The sequence below is a fragment of the Phyllobates terribilis genome, unplaced genomic scaffold, assembly GCF_046119375.1.
Source record: "Phyllobates terribilis strain yellow unplaced genomic scaffold, ASM4611937v1 Scaffold_4__5_contigs__length_816908805, whole genome shotgun sequence".
Taxonomy (NCBI): Eukaryota; Metazoa; Chordata; class Amphibia; order Anura; family Dendrobatidae; genus Phyllobates; species Phyllobates terribilis.
The window spans coordinates 158,194,326-158,222,243 of NW_027362764.1; the positions used below are offsets into that span (position 1 = coordinate 158,194,326).

The 27,918-nt window shown below is 44.3% G+C and overlaps 1 protein-coding gene across 1 annotated transcript in view; it reads left to right on the forward strand.

Annotated features, from left to right (window-relative positions):
* The first annotated feature begins 487 nt into the window (after nt 1–487).
* TRA2A (transformer 2 alpha homolog) overlaps nt 488–27,918 on the forward strand; it is a 41,207-nt gene continuing 13,776 nt past the window's right edge. Inside the window, exons 1-2 of the mRNA XM_073677860.1 lie at nt 488–734; nt 11,933–12,066. Coding sequence (XP_073533961.1) covers nt 699–734; nt 11,933–12,066 — 170 coding nt within the window. The 5' untranslated portion in view covers nt 488–698. The remainder of the gene's footprint in view (nt 735–11,932; nt 12,067–27,918) is intronic.

A 27,918-nucleotide genomic window follows, 5' to 3' on the forward strand; every position in this document is an offset into this window, starting at 1 on the left:
GTCCGAGTGCTGTCCATTTTTTTTTCCCAGACAGCACTCAGACTGCAAATACTGTTGTGTGTACAAGCTCTAGTAGGACAAGTGCTTGAGGCCTCCATTGTGGATGTGCAGCAGAGGTCTCTGGGCGTCCTCAGCCCAGCACTGCTGATTATTACATAACAGTCTAGAACTGAGAGGACACAATGGCCGCACATCTTTTCCCGCCTTTTTGCTGCCTCACCTCCATCCCGTGCACCTGGTACTACCTGCCCGCGGCCCTGCTGCCACACCGTATCACACAGCTTGTCCTCATGTTAGACAGTGAGGAGCAGGCAGCTGGATGCGGGAATGCCTGTTGGCCATATTAGCGGTCACCCCGCTTTCCCATAAACAATAATAAAGCTCCCCGGAGACACAGCATGGCGGCAGCACCAATGAGACGAGGGCAGGCTTTCCTCGTCGCTCCCGTCACATTACTGTACATTCCCATCCCACCGCCATTCTGCGCCGCTTGCCCCGCCCTCCCCGGCTCTGCCTTATGAACCGCGAGAGGACGACGACGACGCCATTTTGTGAAGCGGTTGGACGAAGACAAAAGCGACGAGAGGATCGGCCATACAGACAGAGACAGACGGAGGAGAGGGAGAAATAGGCCACGGCAGAGGTCGTCTAACAGCTACCTATCGGCAAATCGTTAGTCGTGACTGAAAGCAGCAGCCATGAGCGACGTGGAAGAGCATAACTTCGAGGGCAGAGTAAGTGGATGTGTGTGTGAGCCGCCGTCTACAGAACGTGTATCTGTCGGAGCAGTGGTGACGGGATGTGTGTGGGCCAGTTACTCCGGTGTACGAGGCGTCTGAGGTGAAGATCCCCGGCTGGCGGCATTGTCTGAGGTACAAGATGGCTCCTGCCTGTCCCGGGGCTCCTGTTGCCCCCGCTGCCAGCCTGGCTCCTGCCTGCCCGGGGCTCCTGCCTGCCCGGGGCTCCTGGTACCCCCGCTGCCTGCCTGGGGCTCCTGTTGCTCCTGATGCCAGCCTGTCTCCTGCCTGCCTGGGGCTCCTGTTGCCCCCGCTGCCAGCCTGGCTCCTGTTGCCCCTGCTGCCAGCCTGGCTCCTGTTGCCCCCACTGCCTGCCTGGGGCTCCTGATGCCATCCTGGCTCTTGATGCCAGCCTGGCTCCTGTTGCCCTTGATGCCAGCCTGGCTCCTGCCTGCCCGGGGCTCCTGGTACCCCTGATGCCAGCCTGGCTCCTGCCTGCCCGGGGCTCCTGGTACTCCCGCTGCCTGCCCGGGGCTCCTGGTACCCCTGATGCCAGCCTTGCCCCTGCCTGCCCGGGGCTCCTGGTACCCCTGATGCCAGCCTTGCCCCTGCCTGCCCGGGGCTCCTGGTACCCCTGATGCCAGCCTGGCTCTTATTTGTCCTGTTGTACACTGGTGACTATGGCAGTTACTGTAAGTACAGCAAACTAGTGGTCCCTGTTGCTCCATCTGCAGCTCTTATATGGGGGGTTTGTGTACTGGGTTGTGTTAGCAACGAATGATACTTGTAGATCTCCTCCGATCGTGGTGATCGACTGTCTGTGGAAAGTGTTATGGCAGTTCGTCTATCCTGGAGGTGACACAAAGGTGCAGCCCTCAGCTGTGGAGTCGCTGGTGTCTGCATCAGGTTCCGTAGTATGTATCTGGTACCTGTGTAATAAGCGTAGGCAGCGCCACAACAGCTTACCAATTTATTTAATTTTTTTGCCCCTTAAACAGAAAATACGATATGTTATAAGGCGTTTATTTTTGCATTCCTGCAGTCTATGAAGTTTATGGGAAAAGTGTTCGTATTGGGGTCCTAGATGAGTAAGAGCAACTCTCCTTGTGCAGGTTGTTGCTGGTAACTGGCGTCTTTGGATCAGCTATATAAGAGCATTGCTGCGTTTTATCAATCTAACGTTTCATTGTTTGAATCGAGGAGGTTTATGCCGTTTTAAGTATTGTGATAGGACATTACTGAGCATCTACTGCATAGGGAAAGCAATGCTGACCTCTGATTGTATGCGACCGACCAATAAATGTTTATATACCTTGGCATACACTCTTCTCCCTTTCATAGATTTTTTTTTTTACTTATAGAAAATTGAGATTCTGATTTGCCTTTTATCCTAAGTCATATTGCACGACTTGTTAAAGGGTTGATTGTGACTTGTAGGATTGCTGCTTCCAATAGGTAGCGCTATAGGGTTCAAGTCCTCTGTTCCTCTGAAGAGGAAATTTGCATATTACTTATAGAAGTCATTGATTTCTAATTGTTCAGGCACCAGTTGAATTCTGGACACTTGGGGCGACAATATGCCGTCTTGTGGATTCTCAAAGAGATCGTTACATTGTGAACTGTAGCAAATCTTTCCAGACGTATTGGACTTTGGCGCTGGTTGCATGTCACTTGTGACACACTTGCCATAAACTTCAGTGCAGTATGCATACGACTTGGCTTTTTTACTTACAGTAAAATCATAGCTGAAAATTAATCATCTGATCGCAATTCACATGCTAGTTGCACAAATGTTTTTGGTCACCCAACTTGTCCGACAAGTGCAGTTGCGTGGTGCAGGGTAGCTCCAGCCTTAAGCTCACTTATTAGTACATGGTCACACGTTAGTTTTTCCATATGGATTTATTGTTAAAAATCTGCGTTCTATTACCGTAATGGTCAAGTGAAACTGCCAAATCTCATCTACACAGTGCAGCTTTTAAAGGGGCTTGTGATGTTGATGACCAATGTTTGGATAAGTTTATCAGTATCATATCGGTGGGGTCGGCCGGTCAGCTGTTTTCACTGCTTTTAATCCAAAGAGAAAACAGACCTTTGACAATCGTATATAGAAGAATTAATAATGGCAAAACTTTATTAGATGCCACAATCCAACAAAAAATACATAAGATGTAGGAGCATGTGACTGCAGGGAAAAAGTAGAAAAAACTGACAGTGATATAATGTTGGTAAAGTACGTTACAATCGGTAGATCCATAATGTATACATACAGGTGTTGCATGGTAAAGCTGAACACCACAATAAATTATGCTGTAATAGCATGAATAATCCTGTGGAGAGTGCTGTTTAAGTGTCTGATGGGAGATGTAGATCCCCTGGCAAAAGAACGCTATCAAAAAGCAAATTATAATTGTGGCAATATACATACACATACACTTGCGTGTACTGGATGCAGAGTAACAAATTAGAACCCAAGTGGCCGAAAAGAGTATTTACTTCTTGGTCACCGTAATTGAATGGCTATGTGTTTGTGTCTATGCAAAGTAACAAATGGGTTAAATACTAGATGACAGAGTATTGTTTGTTGCTAATAATGTCAACACCTAAATGCACCAAAAATAGAACAATCAACAAATGATGTCAAGTGGCAGAGACAACCTCGTTATAGCAAGGTGCATATATGAATAAAGTGTAAAACACGATGGGTTGTGATAGAGATATACAGATGGATATAAACACGCGCATACACGAGTAGTCAAAGGCTTAATTAACGAATGACATGGAAGTATTTTAATATAGATAGATTGTATGTATGTCAAGAAATACACATTTGTGCATATACTGAGTGCAAAGCAACCAATGGGTAAAAAAACACCAGGTGGCAGAGAGGGGTGTTTTTACTTCCTAATTTCATCACCACATAAATGTAACAAGCAAATTATAATGCCTAATGGCAGGAAAGGTTAAAAGCTACCTAGTTATAGCAACTTGCATATATGGATAAAGTGCAGAGTAATGACTGGTTATAACAGTCAGTAGCTCCCTTGATGCTCATTAATCTTCAGAAGGGGTGCTTACTACTTTTTTTTTTTATTATTTTTTTCCCCTTCTACTTTTTCCCTACAGTTAAATACTTTTGTATCTTTTGTATTTTTTTGGAATGTGTTATGTAATACACTTTTGCCATTATTAATTTTTCTAAATATGATTGCCAAGGACCAGTTTTCTCTTTGGATCAATAGTCTTTTTTGACCCTTTAGTACTCTAGGGACCTTTTTTTTTGGTACATGTTTGCAGTGCTAGCCAGAATATTGCTGTAGTGGCCATTTTCCGAGAACTGCAGCTCGTCTTTTCTTTCAGTACGTGTGAGCTTACACAAGATGGTTTAAAGACATTGAAAAAACTGCATTTAAAATCATTGACAATCGTCACTGTTTCATTCATAAAACATTGTTGCCAAATACTGCACTGTAAGGGTGAGTGCCCACGATGCATCCGGGCCTGCGGTTTCTGCTCATTTTATGCAAATGAGCGACGGCCATTCCCTCAACCTCCATCATCCCACCCCCAATTGCGGACCCGCCAAAGGAATTGACATGCTGTGGTCTGGAAAGACGCGCCGCATGTCCGTTTCCGCTGGTGATCCGCAGACGCATAGTGGACATCAGCTTTCTACAAATCCCATCCACTATGCTGTAACATTTTGATGCTGCATAAGTCCGCAACGTCAAACCCGCAGCTGTTCTGGATCGTGGACACACAGCCTCAGGGTATGTGCACACGATGCAGAAATGCTCAGGATTTTTTCCTGAGCATTTCTGCATCTCCCTGGCAGGAAAAAAACGCATGCGGATTGTGCATGCGGTTTCCTGCCAGGGACATGCGGAAATGAAGCGGTCTTCACTTTCATTTCCGCATGCGGGTTCACAAGCGCTTCCCAAGCGATTTTAGCATCACTTGGAAAGTGCTTGTCAACTTCACACTATATAAATCCATGCAACCGGCATGGATTTATATAGTGTGTGAATGTCAAAAAATTAAAAATAAATATATACTTTACCCTCTGATGGCCCCCGGTGTCCTGCTTCGCTCGGTCCCGGCTACCGGCAGTGAAGACTGAAGGACCTGCCGACGTCAGCGTCACGTGACCCGTCACATGACTCTGATGTCAGCGAAGGTCCTTCTTCATTCAACCGCAAAGTGCCGGGAACCAAGCAGGAGCGCTGCGTGGGCCGTCAGAAGGGGTGTGTGTATATATATATTAGTACAGACCAAAAGTTTGGACACGCCTTCTCATTTAAAGATTTTTCTGTACTTTCATGACTTTGAAAATTGTACATTCACACTGAAGGCATCAAAACTATGAATTAACACATGTGGAATTATATACTTAACAAAAAAGTGTGAAACAACTGAAAACATGTCTTATATTCTAGTTACTTCAAAGTAGCCACTTTTTGCTTTGATGACTGCTTTGCACACTCTTGGCATTCTCTTGATGAGCTTCAAGAGGTAGTCACCGGAAATGGTCTTCCAACAATCTTGAAGGAGTTCCCAGAGATGCTTAGCACTTGTTGGCCCTTTTGCCTTCACTCTGCGGTCCAGCTCACCCCCAAACCATCTTGATTGGGTTCAGGTCTGGTAACTGTGGAGGCCAGGTCATCTGGTGTAGCACCCCATCACTCTCCTTCTTGGTCAAATAGCCCTTGCACAACCTGGAGGTGTGTTTGGCGTCATTGTCCTGTTGAAAAATGAATGATGGTCCAACTAAACGCAAACCGGATGGAATAGCATGCCGCTGCAAGATGCTGTGGTAGCCATGCTGGTTCAGTATGCCTTCAATTTTGAATAAATCCCCAACAGTGTCACCAGCAAAGCACCATCACACCTCCTCCTCCATACTTCACAGTGGGAACCAGGCATGTAGAGTCCATCCGTTCACCTTTTCTGCGTCGCACAAAGACACGGTGGTTGGAACCAAAGATCTCAAATTTGGACTCATCAGACCAAAGCACAGATTTCCACTGGTCTAATGTCCATTCCTTGTGTTCTTTAGCCCAAACAAGTCTCTTCTGCTTGTTGCCTGTCCTTAGCAGTGGTTTCCTAGCAGCTATTTTACCATGAAGGCCTGCTGCACAAAGTCTCCTCTTAACAGTTGTTGTAGAGATGTATCTGCTGCTAGAACTCTGTGTGGCATTGACCTGGTCTCTAATCTGACCTGCTGTTAACCTGCGATTTCTGAGGCTGGTGACTCGGATAAACTTATCCTCAGAAGCAGAGGTGACTCTTGGTCTTCCTTTCCTGGGGCGGTCCTCATGTGAGCCAGTTTCTTTGTAGCGCTTGATGGTTTTTGCAACTGCACTTGGGGACACTTTCAAAGTTTGCCCAATTTTTCGGACTGACTGACCTTAATTTCTTAAAGTAATGATGGCCACTCGTTTTTCTTTACTTAGCTGCTTTTTTCTTGCCATAATACAAATTCTAACAGTCTATTCAGTAGGACTATCAGCTGTGTATCCACCAGACTTCTGCACAACACAACTGATGGTCCCAACCCCATTTATAAGGCAAGAAATCCCACTTATTAAACCTGACATGGCACACCTGTAAAGTGAAAACCATTTCCGGTGACTACCTCTTGAAGCTCATCAAGAGAATGCCAAGAGTGTGCAAAGCATTCATCAAAGCAAAAGGTGGCTACTTTGAAGAACCTAGAATATAAGACATATTTTCAGTTCACACTTTTTTGTTAAGTGTATAATTCCACATGTGTTAATTCATAGTTTTGATGCCTTTAGTGTGAATTTCCAATTTTCATAGTCAGGAAAATACAGAAAAATCTTTAAATGAGAAGGTGTGTCCAAACTTTTGGTCTGTACTGTATGTATGTATATATATATATATATATATATATATATATATATATATATATATATATATATATATATATATATATATATATATATATATATATATATATATATATATATATATATATATATAATATAATATAATATAATATAATATATATATATAATATATATGTGTGTGTGTATGTCCTCTCATCCACACCCGGGTACCATCCACATATTAGACCGCATGGAATGCGCATCAACATATACTGTGATGCGGATTCCATGCGGTCTAATGCAAGTCAATGGCACCAAAAAAGCAGGGTTTCTGCAAAATTAATTGATATGCTGCGGATTTTTGAAAAATCCGCATCATGGGCACAGCACATGCGGATTTCAATTGGGAAACATTGCTGCCCTTCTACCATGCGTTTTTCATGCGTTTCCGCAACTGCAAAAACGCCGCGGAAACGCATGAAAAACGCATTGTGTGAACTCGGCCTCAGACTGGAAAATTTTAACTTTATTTTTTTCCAAGCCGCAAAAAAAAAATAAATAAATCCTCAAGCCTGCCTCACATTAATGAGATTGGGGCCTCGTTCAGACATCCTTTTTATACATATGTGATTGTCATAGAACACTCAGCCATTATAGTCTACTAGATGGTGGCCCGATTCTAACGTATCGGGTATTCTAGAATATGTATGCCGCCGACCGGGCGCAATGAGCAGAGCGGTGTTTAAATTTGGCGCCAATATCACTGGTCTCGGCCGCGACCAATCAGCGAACCGTATTAGTGAGGACTGGGGAGCGGCGCTGCCTGTGCGGGTATTTCCGCTGCGAGCAGCCGGGAGATTACCAGCTGCGAGCAGCAGAAGTATCCTGACCAGCGGCGCCGCTCCCCGGTCCTCCCTTCACACTTGCCTTCAGGAGATCAGCTGCCCTAGCCGCATGGAAGTCGGCGGCACCGCCTGTCGGGGTACTTATCCTGCGAGCAGCCAGGAGATGACCGGCTAGAGCCGGTCATCTCCCGGCTGCTTCGCCGCTGATCTCTGTGTAGAGCGGTGTTTAAATTTGGCGTCAATATCGCTAATTGGTCGTGGCCATCGGCCGCGACCAATCAGCGAATTGTATTAGTGAGTACCTGGGAGCGGAGCTGCCTGTGCGGGTACTTCCGCTGCGAGCAGCCGGGAGATGACCGGCTGCGAGCAGCAGAAGTATCCCGACTGGTCGGGGTACTTCTGCTGCGAGGTCATCTCCCGGCTGCATCGCCGCTGACCTCCGTGCGGCAGATGATCCGCTAACGGCCGCCATCTTTTTTCTGACCTTAAGAATGGTAAAAAAAAAAATCTATACTTGCCTTCTGATGGCCCCCGGAGTCTTGCTTCGCTCCGTCCTGGCTTTCCGGCAGCTCGCGGTGCACTACACTGAAGGACCTGCCGTCACATGACTGACGTCAGCGCAGGTCCTTCAGTCCACCGCGAGTTGCCGGCAAGTGAAGACTAGCGCACCGCGGCCATCAGAAGGTATATATCATATTTATTTTTTATTTTATTCTTTTTTTTTTTTTTTTTTTTTTTTTATACAGGTTCTATGGTACCCAGGTCCGGAGGAGAGTCTCCTGTCCTCCACACCCGGGTACCATCCACACATTGAAACGCATGGATTCCGCATGTACAGATGCAGTGATGTGTAATCCAAGCGTTCCAGTGAAAGTCAATGGTGGTGAAAACGCAGCGCTTCCGCAAAATAATTGGTAGTGCTGCCTTTTTTACTGCAATGATAATCCACATATGCTTTGCACATGCTGCGGAAATTTCCGCTGTGGGTTATCATTGGGGAACATGGCAGGCCTTCTACCAAGCGTTTTTTTTTAAGCGTTTCTTCAGCGTTTTTGCCACTGCGGAAACGCTTAAAAAACACATCGTGGGCACACAACCTTAAAGGGGTTTTTTGTTTTGGAAAACCCCAAACTGCCTGGAAGGGTTCTCTGGGCAAACCTGAACATTTTAGCAGTGGCTTGATATATTACATTGGAAGAAAGTAATCGCTATTCCAAGGAGCAGAACCGATGGGACCTGTGACGTGCTACTGATGTCACCTGACCTGGCAGCCAATCACAGGTCCCTGCAGTCCTGCTGCTTTGTATGGTGATTATTTCCTTCTGGTGTAAATGTAGACCTGTGTGTATTTATTATATCTTTTCATGGGACAACACTAAAGATATGACACTGATAAAATGTAAAGTAGTAAGTGTACAGCTTGTATAACAGTGTAGCTTTGGTGTGCCTGTAAATAACTCAACATACATCCATTAATATCTAAACCGCTGGCAACAAAAGTGAGCACACACCTAAGTGAAAATGTCCAAATTGTGCCCAAATTATCAATATTTTGTGTGGACACCATTATTTTCAAGCACCCCCTTAAAAGGAACCTGTGACCATAAAAAACGCTATTAACCTGCAGATATGGGGTTAAAAATTTTAGATTTTTGCCTGTTCAACCCTGCAGCAGTGGCTCTCTGCCACTGATTTTGGTGTCTATAGTTTACAGTGCTCGCGTAACATTGACAATAATAGAGTTCAATGGCTCTGCCCTAGTTGATTGGACACACTGCTGAGCTCACTGATTGGCTGAGGACAATAACAGACACTGGGAGCTGGGGTGGAGAGTCTGTGTTGGACCCAGGAAGGTTGAGTAAAGCCTATTGTTTTTTGCTCTTTGTTTTTGCGGATTTTACATCTACGTGTATGGGTTTTCCAAAACTGAAAACCCTTGGGTATGTTCACACGGTGTGACCCCCCCCCCCCCCCCTCCCCAAGCTGGTTTAATAAATGAACATATTCATGTCAATTACCAACACACAGAACCAGATGGTGCATGTAAGTCACATAAAATACAACATTTATTAAAGTAATAAATACAAAATAAAAACAGGAATGAAGAATAAAACAGGAAAGACCCAGTGGAGGACCACATGAAAAAATGCATATTCTATTGATGGATAGATATTTGTAGATCGATATAATAGGGGTCTATGGGATGATGTTGGTAAAGTACTTGTTATCTGCCACATCATAATATGCAAGAGCATGTGGTCCTGCCCCAATGCGTGTTTCACCCTTGCTTTGTCAGGAGGCACCCTGATTTTGATTGCTATATTCTTCAATGTAAAATAGCAACCTATACTCTCCTCTGGTGCCAGTACTACTCAGGGTTTGCGTGACTGTATTATGGCATGTGAGCCCTGCAGCCAATAAGCAGCCGCTACACTCACTTTTTTTTCTGTCACAATTGACACACAGAAGAAGTTTGAGCTGCTGCTGCTCGGACATCCTCTGAACACTGGAGCGGCACCAGCGCTATAGGTGAGTGTTGGCTGTTATTTTACACTAGGGGAATATGGCAATTAATGACTGTAGTTTTTATTTTATTCTAATCTCAGACTTGTGTTTTTTTGTTTGTTTTTCCCACCAATTCTTGTTTTGATTTTAGTCTATTACATGCCAAAACATTTTGAAAAGATTCCGGATAAAACTGTAGTTGTGCATCAGTTGTGTCTGATCCCTCTTGATGTTGTATCTGTGGCAAACTTTAAAGGGGTTGTCTGGTCAAAAGCGATAAGTCTGCAGCCACTCTGTGACTGCAAACTTATGAATCCCCCCCCCCCCCCCAGCGCACTCCGCTTTCAGACCCGGGTCCGGAGGGTATGTATGAGTTATGCACACAGAGTGACTGCAGACTTATCGCTTTTGACCGGACAGCCCCTTTAACGGATGTTCCAAGAGGTCTTGTAAATATTCCTTGCCTGGACCACTTTACACGTAGCAGGATGGAAAGGCGCTCTGAATCAGCGACTCGCGCTATAACACATCTAGATGACTTGTAAATCTGAAAACATTAAAAACTGTCTTTTTTTTTTTTTTTTTTTTTTTTTTTATAATATAAACTGCCTGATCTGTAATATAAACATTACACTTGGGTGTTTTGGGACTAAACCTATATTTTTTTTTTTTTAGCTGCCTGCAAGCCATGTGTTTAAACTTCAAGAAAGAACGAGTAGTAGGGATCTGTATAACACGGCTGAGTGCTAACCGATGTTTTACCGGCTAGTACTTGGACCAGTGTTCTACTAAGAGGCAGTGCTGACCTGCGCCTTTTTTTTTTTTTTCTCGTGCCTATTCAGCATAAGAAAACAATCGCAGCGTGCTGTGAGTGCATCTGATGATCGGATCACGCACACCCATACAAGTCTATATGGCTGCTTGTGAATTATTGGACTGCCCTCCGGTGTCATCCGAGAGCAGTCCGATTACCGCGGACACAGAATGGAGGAATTACATTCTCCGTCTTCTCCACACTTGTGATACGATTTTCTCATGCGAGAGAATCTAATCACACTAAGGTCAAACTGTTGACATAGTTTGATCCAAGTGACATTAGCATAATCGGCCCGATTCTCTCGCATGAGAATCTGTGGCCATGTAACCCCAGCCGTATATTGAAAATAGAGAGTGTTGTTGTTTTTTTTTTTTTGTTCTCAAACTTACAAAATGGGAAAAAGTGTTCAGGAATTTGTCAGGCTTAGATAATTTAAGGCCTTGTGTTGAGGATTTTTATGGTGGTTTTCAGAAGTTATAATTAGGGAGATCATGACAAGATCTGTGTATACTCTGCTGGCTTTTCATAATTTCACTGCCGCAAAAGAGTATCTAGTCAAGATTTGCTTAAATATACTAAATGTTCTTTTTCCATTAAGGTTAATGTTCGTGAAGAAATGGAAGAGTTTATTCCAAGAATGTTGAAGAGAAAGCAAGATAAAAGAAGGCTAATGAAAAGTTGTAAAGATCAGAAAATTTCAATTGAATGGGGGAAAAAAATATATCAGAAGACTGATCAGATAGAAGCTCTTGTGAATATAATTAAGGCTTTAATGAATTGGTTGCATTGGGGAAGAATACACGAAGTTGAAAAATGAAAAAAATTAAATAAAATATATAGAAGAATGAAGAAAAGTTTAAAGCAAGAGTGTCGTAGAATTAAAAGAATCTGGAAGAATGAATGGGTCCTAGGTTAAGTAAATGTATGGTTTATGTTCCAGTGTCTGTATGATCAAAATAATAACTTTGCATGATTTTAGTTAACAGAAAAATTTGAATTTGATCATATGGTTCAAATAGGGTATTGATAGCGAAAAGTATCTTTATGGGTTAAATTCAGTGAGTTAGAGGGCAGAATAAACAGTAACCTAACCATTTGTTTTTCAGGTTTATACAATTTGTCTATCAAGCTAGGCATTCCTAAGAACTGCTCCATTTTTAATGTACTTTGTTCTCTTAGGAGTCACGATCTCGTTCCAAGTCTGCTGCAGAAAGTGCTCCACGTGCAAAATCTGAAAGTCGATCTCGCTCGCGTAGTGGATCAAGAGCTTCCAAGCAATCAGAATCCCGTTCTCAGTCTAAATCAAAATCTCGGTGAGTGAAAACATGGTAAAAGTTTATATATTGTTGCCTGGAGTTGTAATGCTCCCAATTAAAAAGAAACAAAATATATTTTAATAGTATAGAGAAATTACATGTGCAAATGGCTTTAAAAGGGTAATCCAGCCACAAACTTTTTTCACCTATCCAGTGGTCCAACATTAGATCAGTGAGGGTCATGGCAAGGAGGTCCCCACTATTGTTGAAACACTGCCTCCTCCCCAAATTCACAGCGTGTCCATGGGAAAGGATTACTAATGGAGCAGCATTTGGGAGCATTGGAAACTGCTGTATCCAGTCATCAGACCTCTAGTGATTGAACGCTTATGCAATAGATGGACGACAAATATTTGTGGCAGAAATACTCATTTAATTATGTTTTTCCAAGATAGAACATCAATTTACTTTTCTTAAAAGCCACCATTCTGCAAAACGAATGGACAGTGATCTGGAGACAGAAGTTAGTTACAGGTGGGTGTTAGTCTGCACTCCCCCTGTGTGGAGCAGGCTCAGCTCCCAAGTTCACTTTTTGTGTACACAACCTCTGCAAATTAGAATTGGTATTTTTTAGCACCTTTTTGTTGAAGGATTTATGGGGTGTATTAAGGGTGTTCAGGGGGCGAGCCTGCTGCATACATGGTGGATGCTGGCTGTGTTAAAGGCAGGTATTGAGTACTTGTATGCAGCTGTCAATCTCTGACACTTGCATTTAAAGGGAACTTGTAAGATGATTCATGCTGCCCACATGCAGCTTGACTGCACAATTGCAGCCAGGTACTATAGTAGTTTAGAGACCCGGCTGAGGACCATAGATATAAGACTAGTTCAGCACTTCTTTCAGCACTACAGCCTGTGATAGACTGACAGGTCTCTCATTTGCGTGCAAATAAGAGAAATGTTAATAGCCTGCAGCAGTGCTTAGAAGAGGCGGCCAGGGGAGGTACAGTGCTTAGAATAGGTGGGCAGGGAAGGTGCAGGGCCAGTTTGTTCTACAGGCAGATCTTCAAACTATAGTATTCTGAGGCACACTGCTGTTTCTGTGGTTTGGACAGCATGAATTGCTTGCATGTTCCTTATAACTGGAGTGATTGCATCATGTGAATGTTACAACATCAGTCAGCCTCACAACTTGATTGTGATGTGCTTATGGGTTACCATCATAAGTGGGGTCTCATGAAGGAACCCCTTGCTGCTGTTTTTATAGTCCCACAGGCCGGGCCTCATAAGAGCAATCGCTTATTTTATATATTGCAGTAATACCACAGTATTGTAGTATATCTATCTATTTTAAAAATTACTGCATTCTCAAATAACCCAGTGGGTTTAAAAGAGAAATTAAAAATGAAGAGAAAATGTTTTTAAGGCTGCGTGCCCACTATGCTTTTTCAAGCGTTATTGCGGAATTTCCGCAGCGAAAACGCTTGGTAATACGTGCCCCATGGTCCCCAATGATAATCCACATGTGCTGTGCACATACTGCGGAAATTTCCGCTGCGGATTATCATTGCAGAAAAATATGCAGAATGTCCATTCATTTTGCGGACACGCAGCATAATTGCCGCCATTGACTTGCATTGAATCGCTTAATATCCGCATGACTACATGTGCACATGCGGATATTAAGCTATTCAATGTGCGGATGGTACCCACCGGGTCTGGAGAAGAGGAGACTCTCCTCCAGAGCTGGGTACCATAGTACCTGTAAAAAAAAAATAAAATAAACATTATACTTGCCTTCCGATGTCCCCCGGTCTCCTGTATGATGCGTCCGGTTTCTTGTACAGCTCGCGGTGGTCTAAAAAGACCTGCAGTGACGTAATTTAGTTATGTGACAGGTCACGCGACCGCCGACATCAGCACATGACGTTACCGCAGGTCCTTTTAGACCACCACGAGCTGTACAATAGACCGGATGCATCGGAGAAAAGAGCAGGGGCCATCGGAAGGTAAATATGTTTTTTGTGTTTTTTTTTTTTTTTTTTTTTTTTAAACTATTACTTGGTCACACTCTATAAATCCATGCTGGTTGCATGGATTTGTATAGCGTGACCAAGTTGTCAAGCACTTTTCCAAGTGATGCTAAAATCTCTTGGAAAAGCGCTTGATAACCTGCATGCAGAAATGCATGTAAAATCTGCATGCGTTTTTCCCCTTCTCCCATGACAGCAGCACCTGAGAGAGGGTATCCGCCCACCAAGGACAGGAACCTACTGAATAAAAAGGCTGTACCTCTCTTCCGCATCAGTTTTGGTTCCTGTCCTTGATGGGAGCCTCTCTAGGTGGTGCCTCTCCTACCTGATCGTGGGGTCCGGACCGTGGATGCCGGGATCGTTGCGGCCTGGTCTGCGCTCGCATGATGGCCGTGGCTGGGCGCGCCGGCAGGCAGGTCATCCGGGCTGCGCATGTGCAGGGTCACGTCGCGCCCTGTGACGTAGCGCGCCGGATGTCCAGGCTGCGCACGCGCGGGGTCGTGATGCGCTCTAGCTCGAGTGTGCCGGAAGCCCGGTTCTACGCTTGCGCGGGGTGCGATGTCCAGGTCATCCCCGTTTGCAAGCGCGCCGGGAGCCGCTGGGCTGCGCATGCCCAGCGGCTCCCGGCGCGCTTGCAAACGGGGAGGGATCCTGCGGCGTAGCGCGCGCCAGCTGGCGTAAAAAAAAAAAAAAAAAAATATATATATATATATATATATATATAGTTCACCTTAGTAATGTGCTCTTCTCTGTTTTTTCTCTCCTTTCTCTTTCTTCTGGTTGTTAGGAACCAAAAAAGTGTAGTTCCAAGAATAAAAATAAGGAATGTGCATTATGCAAAATTAGCCTTCTCACCTCCTATGCTAAAAACCTTTGCTCGGATTGTATCCAGAGAACCATATGAGAGGAGTCCCCTAGGTTCTCTATGGAATTAAAAACTTTGATCCAAACGGAGGTCAGGGATTCCTTTAAAAGGCGTGACCTCGCGTAAGAAGAGGAAGCAGAAGCGGGTTTTCTCGGACTCAGAGGAGTCAGTGGAGTCCCGTTTCACGAAAGAATATCCTTCCCCCTCTGACCTCATCATAGTCATCAGAATCTTCGGATGATGATGGAGGGGGTAGGCCTTGTTTTTCGGTGGATAATACTGAAAGGCTGGTTAAGGCTATAAGAGTGACTATGGGTATTGCTGATACCAAAGCTCCCAGAACAGTTCAGGATGTCATGTTCGGGGGCTTGGCTCAGAAGAGGAGACGCACATTCCCAGTTAATGAGAGAATCCAGTCTCTTATAGATAAGGAATGGAAAAAACCAGAGAGGAAAGGCCAGCTGCCTTCTTCTTCTAAGCGGAGATACCCTTTTGAAGAGGAGGACACAGCTAGGTGGAACAAAACCCCTAAAATTGATGTGGCCATTGCGAAGTCCTCAAAAAGATCCACACTGCCCTTTGAGGATTTGGGGAGCCTAAAAGATCCGCTGGATAAAAAGGCGGAGTCTTTTCTTAAACAGGCCTGGGAGTCGTCAGCAGGGGCTCTGAAACCGGCAGTGGCAGCCACCTGCACCGCCAGGTCTATTATCTGGCTTCAACAGAGGACCAGATCAAAGGGAATGTCTCTCAAGAGAAAATTCTGTCGGATCTTCCTCTTGTGCAGGGGGCGGCTGCATTCCTTGCAGATGCATCGGCAGATTCAGTTAGGCTGGCTGCCAGGTCAGCAAAGCTTTCTAATGCAGCCCGTAGGGCATTATGGCTCAAGAGCTGGCCAGGGGATGTGCAGTCAAAATCTAAACTCTGCTCAATCCCTTGTGAGGGGGACTTTCTTTTCGGGAAGGTCTTAGATGATATCCTGGATAAGGCTGCGGACAAGAAACATGGGTTTCCCACTGTGTTCCCCGATATAAGAGCTCCTTTCGGAAGAGGAAATACAATCAGAGCAAGTTTCCCAGAGACCAAAGTGGCTGGAGAGACAGGAAGCCAAATAACAGAGGCTTCATGTTCGGGGGTCCATCCTCTTATAATAAGAAAGCCCCTAAGTGACAGACCTCCCCAGGTTGGAGCAAGATTGTCCCACTTCCTTCCCGCCTGGGAAAAAATCTCATCCAGTACTTGGATTTTAGGGATAATCAGGAGGGGGCTCAAGTTGGAGTTCAAAAACATTCCCAGAAGCACCGTCAGAATTTCAGCCCCCAGAGGCCAAAGAGCAGATAGCCCTGCAGCAGGAAGTACTCTGGTTGTGAAGGGGGTTCTAGTAGAAACACCTGTACCCGAGCAGGGGAAAGGGTTTTACTCAACTCTCTTCATAATAAAGAAGCCGGATGGCTCCTTCAGAACCATTGTCAACTTGAAGAAACTGAACGACCATCTGATCTACAGGCCATTCAAGATGGAATCAATAAAATCAGCCATAAAAATGTTGTTTCCGCACTGTTATACGTGCGTCCTCGATCTGAAGGATGCTTACTACCACGTCCCAATCTTTCCTGCACACCAACAGTTACTGAGGGTAGCTGTACAGTTCGGCAAGCACATAAGGCATTTTCAGTTTGCAGCTCTTCCCTTTGGCATCTCCATGGCTCCAAGGGTTTTCACAAAGATTATCCTGGAAGTCACAGTGCATCTAAGGGAGAAAGATATCCTAGTTATCCCTTATCTGGACGATTTTTTAGTGGTGGGCTGATCAAAAAAACTCTGCGCACTGGCTCTGGCGTAGGTTATGGACAGTCTGAAGGGCCTGGGTTGGATGTTAAATTTAGAAAAATCAAGACTGGAACCAAGAAAGGTTCAATCATTCCTGGGTCTCATTTTGGACTCCGAAAACCAGACCTGTCTTCTGCCAGAGGACAAGAAACTGAAGATCAGTTCCCTAATATCATGGGTAATCCGCAATCCAACCATTACCTTGAGAAATGCTATGTCTATTGGGTACGATGACCTCTTGTATCCCAGCAGTTCAGTGGGCCCAGTTCCATTCCAGAGGTCTTCAGGAGATCCTGACAGCAGACAGACGGCTCAGAGGTCGCCTGGATGGAAGAATATCCCTTCCAAGTTTAGTAATCAACTCGCTGGATTGGTGGATGATTCTGGTAAATCTATCTCTGGGGGTTCCTTGGTCTTTCCAGGTGTCAGATACAATTACAACAGACGCAATCGCAGAAGGCTGGGGTGCTCGCCTGAGGGATCAGTCAGTGCAAGGCCTCTGGTCAGACAGCGAGACGGGTCTCTCCTCCAACATGAGGGAGCTGTTGGTAGCCAGAAATGCACTAGTAGAGTTCAGTTCTTTTCTCCAGGGTCACCACATCCGGATAATGTCGGACAACCGAACAACAGTCGCCTACATCAATCGCCAGGAGAGTACCAGATCCCTTCCTCTGATGTTAGTAGCGGATCAGATCTTTCGTCTTTCCGAGAGTCCTCTGTTCACGCTCTCGGTGCTGCATATAAAAGGAGAGGAGAACGTAAAAGCAGATTTTCTAAGTCGACACATCTTGAAACAAGGAGAATGGGAGTTGAATCCAGCGGTATTCCAGCAGATTGTCAGCCGATGGGGACAACCTCAGATAGATCTGTTTGCAAACAAAAACAATCGGAAATCCAAAATCTTTTGCTCCCTGAATCCAAAAGAGAGGTCGTTTGCGGTGGACACGCTGCAAATTCCTTGGGATTTTACCCTGGCCTATGCCTTTCCCCTTCTAATGCTGATCCCTACCATCCTAAGAAAGATCCGAGAAGAACAGGCGAGGGTTATATTGATCGCCCCCTTTTGGCCCAAGAGACCATGGTTCACTTGGATGAAGAGAATGTCCCAAGCGGATCCATGGGTTCTTCCGGACACCCCAGATCTCCTCAGGCAGGGCCCAGTCTTCCACCCCCAAAGATCGGGCCTGCATTTGACGGCCTGGATTTTGAAAGGTCACTACTAATACAGGGGGGGTTCTCTCCAGGTCTAGTTAATACTCTACTGGCGAGTAGGAAGCCGGTGACTACTAGGATCTATGCCAGAACCTGGGCTAAATTTCTATCTACCTCGGGTCGGTCCGCCAAAGGGAGGGTTCCTATTGGGGCCATACTGGAATTCCTTCAGAAGGGCTTAAGCATGGGGTTAGACACCAGTACCCTTAAGGTACAAGTATCAGCTCTGGGGGCACCATATAATTGCGACTTGGCAGCGAATAGGTGGATCATCAGATTCATTAAAGCTTGCAGTAGATCTAGACCTATTCCTACTCCAAGGATGCCTCCTTGGGACCTTAATCTGGTTCTAGAAGCGCTAACCAAGCCCCCCTTTGAGCCCTTAGAGAAAGTTTCAGAGAAAATTCTCACCTTAAAAACAGCCATGCTGGTAGCTCTAACGTCAGCTCGTAGGGTTAGTGATCTGCACGCGCTGTCAGTTAACCATCCGTTCACTCAGGTGTGTATGGATACAGTAAGCTTAAGACCAGACCCGGCCTATCTTCCAAAAGTGGCCTCCAAATTCCATAGGACACAAGTAATTACTCTCCCTTCCTTCTATCCTAACCCTAGAGATTCAAAGGAACATAAGCTTCACACCTTAGATGTTAAGAGGGTGTTAGTCCAGTATTTGGAGGTGACGAAGGCCTGGAGGAAAAGTGACGCCTTATTCATCTCATTTCAGGGGGCTAGGAAAGGGCTTAAGGTTAAAAATCCGCAGCATATGTATTGACATTGCGGAATGCCATTGGGGACCATGGGGTGCGGATTACCAAGCGTTTTTGATGCGTTTCCGCTGCGGAAATGCATGAAAAACGCATCGTGTGCACGCAGCCAAACTTGGCGAAAATTTTGAAAATTTCGCAATTTTCAGACTTTGAATTTTCATGCCCTTAAATCAGAGCGATATGTCACACAAAATAGTTAATAAATAACATTTCCCACATGTCTACTTTACATTAGCACAATTTTGGAACCACTTTTTTTTTGTTGTTGTTGTTAGGAAGTTATAAGGATTAAAAGTTGACCAGTGATTTCTCATTTTTCCAACAGAATTTACAAAACCATTTTTTTCTAGGGACCACATCACATTTGTAGTGACTTTTGAGGGGCCTTTATGACAGAAAATACCCAAAAGTGATACCATTCTAAAAACTGCACCCCCAAGGTGCTCAAAACCACATTCAAGACGTTTATTAATCTTTCACGTGGTTCACAGGAATTTTTGGAATGTGGAAGAAAAAAAATAAACATTTAACTTTTCACTAAAATGTTACTTTAGACCTTTTAATTTTTTTATTTTTTCAAGGGTATCAGGAAAAGATGGACCCCAAAATTTGTTGTGCAATGCCTCCTGAGCACGCTGATACCCCATATGTGGGGGAAAAAAAACACTGTTTGGGTGCATGGCAGGGTTCGGAAGGGAAGCGCCATTTGACTTTTTAAATGTAAAATTTGCTTGAATAATTAGCGGACGCCATGTTGCACTGTGGGAGCCCCTGATGTGCCTAAACAGTGGAAACCGCCCACAAGTGACTCCATTTTGGAAACTACACCCCTCAAGGAACTTCTCTAGATGTGTGGTGAGCACCCTGAACCCCCAGGTGCTTCACAGAAGTTTTATAACGTAGAACCATGAAAATAAAAAAATCTAACTTTTTCCACAAAAATTATCTTTTAGCCCTAAATTTTTTATTTTCTTAAGGGTAAGAGGAGAACATGGACCCCAAAACTGTTATGCAATTTCTCCTGAGTACGCTGATACCCCATATGTGGGGAAAATACACTGGGCACTCAGCAGTGTTCAGAAGGGAAGGAGCACTGTGTGGCTTTTTGAATGCAAAATTGGCTGTAATCGACAGCAGATGCCATGTTGCGTTTGGAGAGCCCCTGATGTGCCTAAATAGTGGGAACCCCCCACAAGTGACCCCATTTTGGCAACCACACCCCTCAAGGATTTTATCAAGGGGTATAGTGAACATTTTGAACCCAGAGGTACGACACAGAATTTGATAACATTAGGTCATCATATTGAATACGTTGTCCTTAGTCTTGAGCGCAAGTGCTCGCTATTTGAGTTTGCATCGGGTACTTGGATATGCACCAAGTATTGCAGGTGCTCAAGTGACATGCTCGAGTCCCCGCCCTGCATGTTTCACGGTTATTAGACATTGAAAAAAAACATGCGGGGGATCGCTCGTGCATGGCAGACAATCCCCGTGAGGTTTTTTTGGCTGTATGACAAAAACATATGGGGCGGAGACTCGAGCATGTCACTCGAGCACCCGCTATACTCGGTGCATACCCGATGCAAACTCAAGTAGCGAGCACTTGCGCTCAACACTAGTTGCCATTTCATTTTTTTCTTTCTTCCCTTTACTTTTGAAAAAAATCCCTAACTCCAGCCCTAGCATTTATTTTTTACGCCTATTCTTGTGCCTTATAAGTAATTAGACGGCTTTATTTTTCGGGTTGGTGCGATACCAGATTCATATCGGGTTTTTATGATTGACAGCTGTCACACACTAAAAAAATTTTTTTTTTTTTTTGCTGAGAGCTATGATTTTTCCATATTTCGGCTGACAGTAATGTGATGGCTTTTTTTTTTTTAGAGACAAGTTGACGTTTTTATTGGTACCATTTTTGGGCACGTGACTTTTTTTGATCACTTTCTATTCCGATTTTTGGGAGGCAGAATAAACAAAAATCAACAATTCAGGAATTGTTTGTTTTTTTTCTGCCGTTCCACACGTCGTAAAATTGATAAGGCAGCATTATTCTTCTGGTCAGTATGTTTACAGCGGTTCCACATTTATATATCTTTTTGTTTTGGCGCTTTTGCACAATAAAAACTTTTTTTGCATCACTATTTTTTCGGCTGATGGAGCTGTATGGCGGCTTGTTTTTTTGCGGAGCAAGATGACGTTTTCAGAGGTACAATTTTCATTTACAATTGTCTTTTTGATTGCGTTTTGTGCGGTGGTATGATAAAGCATCGTTTTTTGCTTAGTTTTTTATTTTTTAGTGTTCACTAAAGGGGTTATCTAGTGGGACAGTTTTATAGGTCAAGTCGTTATGGACGCGGTGATACCAAATGTGTGCTTATATTGTTTTTTTTCTCACTTTTTGAGACTTGACTTTTACACTTTGTCCCACTATGGGACTTTCATTTTTTGCGGTCTGATCGCTTGCACAGCTTAAGGATGCTCTCAGCCCTGCACACACAAGCTAGGTAGATTGTGCACTGAGCACGATCTACCTATCTTGCTGATGCCTGGTGACCCGGATATCGTCATGACAAGATCGGGTCACCATGGCAACTATCCAGAGCCGACACACACAGCGCGGGACGCCGGATAGAGAGGTAAGAGGGGGCGCTCTCACCGCTGCTTGCCCCGGAAATGCTGCAATTGACTTTGATCGCAGCATTTTGGGGGTTAATGTGCTGGGAGCGGTGCGAGACCGCTCCTAGCACATAGTACCAGGTGTCAGCTGTGACGATCAGCTGACACCCGGCGGCGATCGTGCCAGCCCAGCCTCTGTGCAGGCGCGATCACCAGGGCACATTAATACGTATCTGGTCCAATAGGCCCAGGGCGCAGATGCGTATTAATACTCCCCACGTCAGAAAGGGGTTAACCTGTCAGGCACCAGCACTTAGCCGAATGCTGCAGGGAGATAATGAACTTTATTCTACCCAGGGGCGTTCCATTTTCAGTCATGGGGGTGTATTTTCAGAGCGGTGACCGAAGCTGGCGCTGCCCCCGTGACTGAAACCGGATGCTGCGGGTGAGGGAGGAATAGAGTTCATTTTCTCCACGCAGCATTTGGTTGCGTGCAGGTGCCGGGCAGATTACTTATGCAATTAAAGGGTTGTTCACTACTAGGACAACCCTCTTCTTGAACTAAATGTTTGGCCCCTATTAAGTGCAAATACCTATACTCTCCTCCCATGCGGACGCCGTTCCCACTCTTTCTCCACGGAGCTCCCGTGCTGACATGTGACCCCCCCCCAGCGCCCAATCAGTGCTGGCGTCACTATCGCTGCCTATGTATGGATTGAACATGAAGAGGAAGCCAGACATCAGCCACAGCCCTGGCTTCCTCTTCATGTTCAATCCATACAGATACAGTGATGCTAGTGCTGATTGGGCGCCGGCATCATGAGTCAAACAGCACGAGAGCCCCGGGGAGCGCTGACACCGTGGGAACAGCGCCAGCATGGGAGGAGAGTATAGTTTTTTTTTTATTTAATCAGGGCCAAACATTTAGTTCAAGAGGGGGTTGTCCTAGTAGTGAACAAGTTGGATATCTCCATATCTCTCCTTTCATGCAGACAAATATATTAATAGTCATTCTCTTTGAACATACTGAACCCACTGGAGCTGTCAAATTAGATCATTCCTATAATAACTAGTCACCATCGGTAGAAAGGCTCTCTAGTCCTACCCTACATTGCACTGTAGCAATAGAACCAGATTGTAGGCTGGGCTCTTAAACAGCAACTTGCCCTCATTGTTGTGATTCAACTTTTTTCCATGATCTAGTGTTAAATCATTTAATCCCTCAAGGACCAAGCAATTTTTCATTTTTGTGCTCTCATTTTTCTCTCCCGATCTTCCAAGAGCTGTAACTTTTTTTTATTTTCTTGCTGAGTCATGAGTGTAAATTTTTTATTTTTTTTTCGACGAGTGTGACTTTTTGAATGACACATCCATATTTCTTTTCCTCTGATGGAGCAGTTTCAGAGCTTGTTTTGTGCGTGGTGCCTTGATATTTATTTTATATTTTTTTTTCATATTACTTACATTTTGGGGTAGATAAAACGCTTAAATCACTTAACGTGAGGGTTTTTTTGTGGAGTGCAGTACTCCCAACTTCTAACTAGTCTAAATCAAAACCAATCAGCATGCAGTTAATTCATGCTTTTGTTGCAGGATTTCTATAACTGTTTCAGAAAATACAGTAAGATGCCACACTGGCAGATTTGCTTGAGCCACCATCCTGATGCATTGAAAAAATGCATGAGCGCAATAGGGTCTTAGCCAATTAATAATTGGTACAGAAGTATTAGAAACTGCTCACCTAGTAGGGTCGTGTAGGACACCACACCTATAAAGCCTGGACTCCAGATGCTGCTGCTTCCTATGGATATGTTCGAGGTAGATGCTGGGAAAGGAAGTTGTTTCTGCGCTCTCTGGAGTCACGAAAAACTGACAGAGCGCAGAAACAACTTCCTTTCCCAGCAACTATCTCTGACACCATCCTGATTGCACATACAGTGTGCCGTATTCACTAACTGTTTAAAACTTCTGTCTGTGATTTTCTAGGCACTCTTGTAAAGCATCTCGAACAGGGGGTATAGCTAGGCACAAAACAATCCATTTTTATTAAGTGTGCTATATATATATATAGCACAGTGAGGGCTCCGGCGCTGAGCCCACACTGAATCGGCTGACATGTGCCCGGAACAGCCGCGGTAAAGGGCGTAATGACAAAAAAAATTCTTAACGCCAGAATTACGTTTTTAGTCGTCGCAACATTGTAATAAAACGCAATAACGGGCAATCAAAACATCGGATTTATCCCAAAATGGTATCAATAAAAAACATCAGCTCGGCACGCAAAAAATAAGCCCTCACCCGGCCCCAGATCACAAAAAATGAAGACGCTACAGGTCTTGGAAAATGGCGCCTTTTTTTTTTCTTTTTTTTTTAAAGCAAACTTTGCATTTTTTTTTTTTTTTTTTTTCAACCACTTAAATAAAAAAATAACCTATACATGTTTGGTGTCTACGAACTCGTAATGACAGGTCAGTTGTAGCATTCTGTGAACGTGGTAAAAAAATAACCAAAAACAACTGTGGAATTACGGGTTTATTTGCAATTTCACCGCACTTGAATTTTTTTTCCCCCTTTTCAGTACACGATATGGTAAAACCAGTGATGGCGTTTAAAAGTACAACTTGTCCCACAAAAAATAAGCCCTCACATGGCTATATTGACCGAAAAATAAAAAGGCTATGGCTCTGGGAAGAAGGGAGCAAAAAAACTAAAACTGAAAATCCAAGGTCCTTATGGGGTTAAAACAATTTACATTCATTTCATTACTGATATCATGCTGCCACACAGCAGTTTTCTCGCCATGTTGGTACCATTTAAGTGGGCTGGCTCATTGCATAGCTAAGCCAGGCATCTTGTTTCTGCCTCTGCTGTTAAAGGGGTTGTGCGGTACTTTAGATTACCCCCCACCCCCACCCCCAGGTCCCTAAGACTTTTTGTAAATACCTTCTGTTGCTGATAATGCCTGTGAGTGGCGCCATCGGTGGCTGCTCACAGGCATCACGTGACCTCAGCGCTGGGGTCCCCACGGTGGCTGCTGGGTTGTGGGTGGGGTTATTCTCAGCGTCACATCCAGCATCCACCGCGCGCTTTCCCAATGAATGGGGAGAGGCAGAGCGCGCGTTGGATGCCGGCTGTGACGCAGGGGAATAACCCCGCCCACAGCCTGGCATCCACCTGGAACCAGGAAGATCGTGACCCCTGGCTGTTGCCAGCTCTTGTCATTACATCAGCGGATGTCAGAGCCGGCTACAGCCGGGGGGTCATGTGATGCTTGTGACTGCCCACCGATAGCGCCTCTCACAGGCATTATCAACCGCAGAAGGTATTTACAAAAAGTCTTAGGGACCTGGGAGGGGGGGATTACATGGGGAGGGACCTGGGAGGGGGGGGAATCTAAAGTCTAAAGTACCGCACAACCCCTTTTAAAATAAGCCAGTAACCAGCCCTCTCCATACATGTCACAGGGAAAGGGCAGAAGGTTCTCTATGTCCAGGCAAATTCTAAAATGGAGTTCCTAAGACCAGGGGATCTGTCTGTCAGATCAATCCTCCTAAGACATTAATATGGGCACGCAGATCATAGGAAGTTGAATAAAATGATACTTTAACCCCTTTACAACCCAAGGTGGTTTGCACTTTAATGACCAGGCCAATTTTTACAATTCTGACCACTGTCCCTTTATGAGGTAATTACTCTGGAACGCTTCAACGGATCCCCCTGATTCTGAGTTTGTTTTTTCTTGACATATTGTACTTCATGATTGTGGTAAAATTTCTTCGATATCACTTGCGTTTATTTGTGAAAAAAATGGTAATTTGGTGAAAATTTAGCAATTTTTATGCCCTTAAATCCGAGAGATATGTCACACAAGAGTTAATAAATAACATTTCCCACATGTCTACTTTACATCAGCACAATTTTGGAACCAAATTTTTTTTTTGTTAGGGAGCTATAAGGGTTCAAAGTTGACCAGCGATTTCTCATTTTTCCAACAAAATTTACAAAACCATTTTTTAGGGACCACATCACATTTGAAGTCACTTTGAGAGGTCTTTATGACAGAAAATACCCAAAAGTGACACCATTCTAAAAACTGCACCCCTCAAGGTGCTCAAAACCACATTCAAGAACTTTATTAACCCTTCAGGTGCTTCACAGGAATTTTTGGAATGTGGAAGAAAAAAATGAACATTTAACTTTTTTCACAAAAATGTTACTTTAGACCCAATTTTTTTTTATTTTCGCAGGGGTAACAGGAAAAAATGGACCCCAAAATTTGTTGTGCAATTTCCCCTGGGCACGCAGATACCCCATATGTGGGGAAAAACCACTGTTTGGGCGCACGGCAGGGCTCGGAAGGGAAGGAGCGCCATTTGACTTTTTGATTGTAAAATTTGCTTGAATAATTAGCGGACGCCATGCTGCGTTTGGAGAGCCCCTGATGTGCCTAAACAGTGGAGCTCCCCCACAAGTGACCCCATTTTGGAAACTAGACCCCCCCCAAGGCACCTATTTAGATGCATAGTGAGAACTTGGAACCCCCAGGTGCTTCACAAATTGATTCGTAAAAATGAAAAAGTATTTTTTTTTTCCACTTTTTCATTTTTACGAATCAGTTTGTGAAGCACCCAGGGGTTCCAAGTTCTCACTATGCATCTAGATAGGTGCCTTGGGGGGGTCTAGTTTCCAAAATGTGCCTAAACAGTGGAGCTCCCCCACAAGTGACCACATCAGGGGCTCTCCAAACGCAACATGGTGTCCGCTAACAATTTGAGCCGATTTTCCATTCAATTTGTTAGCAGACACCATGTCGCGTTTGGAGAGCCCCTGATGTGCCTAAACAGTGGAACTCCCCCACAAGTGACCCCATTTTGGAAACTATACCCCTCAAGGATTTTATTAAGGTGTATAGTGAACATTTTGAACCCAGAGGTACGACACAGAATTTGATAACATTAAGTCATCATATTGAATACGTTGTCCTTACTCTTGAGCGCAAGTGCTCGCTACTTGAGTTTGCATCGGGTACTCAGGTATGCACCATGTATCACGGGTGCTCAAGTGAAATGCTCGAGTCCCCGCCCGCATGTTTCACGGTTATTAGACACCCCCAAAAAAACATGCGGGTATCGCTCGTGCATGGCAGGCAATCCCCGTGAGGTTTTTTTGGCCGTGAAGCATATGGGGCGGAGACTCGAGCACCCGCGATACTCAGTGCATACCCAAGCACCCGATGCAAACTCAAGTAGTGAGCACTTGCGCTCAACACTAGTCGCCATATCATCATCTTTTTTTTTTTTTTTTTTTTTTTTTTTATTCTGTTCCGCGTGTGGTAAAATTGATAAGGTAGCTTTATTCTTCGGGTCAGTACGTTTACAGCGGTACCACATTTATATAGTTTTTCTATGTTTTGGCGCTTTTACACAGTAAAAGCAATTTTATAGAAAAAAAAAAATATTTTTTTGCATCGCTTTATTCTGAGAGCGCTAACTTTTTGATTTTTCGGCTGATGGAGCTGTATGGTGGCTTGTTTTTTGTGGGATGAGATGATGTTTTCAGCGGTACCATCTTTATTTATATTTGTCTTTTTGATCGCGTGTTATTCCATTTTTTTGTTTGGCGGTATGGTGATAAAGCATTGTTTTTTACTTTTTTTTTTTTTTTTTTTTTTTTTTTTTTTTTATACAGTGTTCACTGAAGGGGTTAACTAGTGGAACTGTTTTCTAGGTCAGGTCGTTACGGACGCGGCGATACCAAATATGTGTACTTTTATTGTTTGTTTTTGTTTTTTTTTTTCATAATATTTATTGATGGGTACATTATATTTTTATTTTCAGTGGATTATTTTTTTTATATATATATATTTTTACAATTTTTTTTTTTTTTATTTATTTTTTCACTTTCAGACAGTTTTTTTTTTTTTTTACTTTGTCCCACTATGAGACTTTCACTTTCTTTATTCTGATCGCCTGCATGGCACAGAAATGCAGCACTATCCCTGTGTCATACAGGCTATCAGCGCTGGACAGGGAGAAGATAGTTTGGAGATGCACTGCGCATGTCCAAACAATCTTCCTGCTGTCTGGTGACCCGGATGTTGTCATGACGACATCGGGTCGTCATGGCAACACCCGGGAAGCAGCTGCAGACAGCGCTGGACGCCGGAAGAGGAGGGGAGTATCGGCGATCACCTCCCCTTGCCTCTGCAATGCTGCGATCGACTTCGATCGCAGCATTGCGGGGTTTAATGTGCTGGGAGCGATGCAGGACCGCTCCCTGCACATTGTCACAGCTGTCACCCGGCAGCGATCGCGCCCGCACAGCCTGTGTGTGCGCGCGATCGCCATGACATACTAATACGGGTCAGGCTCTTAAAACCCAGGGCACAGACGCGTATTAGTACGTCATGGGCTTTAAAGGGGTTAATATCTGCAATCATCTGATGTTTAAAAAAAAAAAAAAGTGGATTTCTGTAACTTGTGAATGAGCTGTTAAGATATTTAGGCGGGGCTAACTTGAAATACACAACTATCTCCCCCCACCATCCATCAAAAATAAGTATATTCAATATGCATTAAAACCACGGACT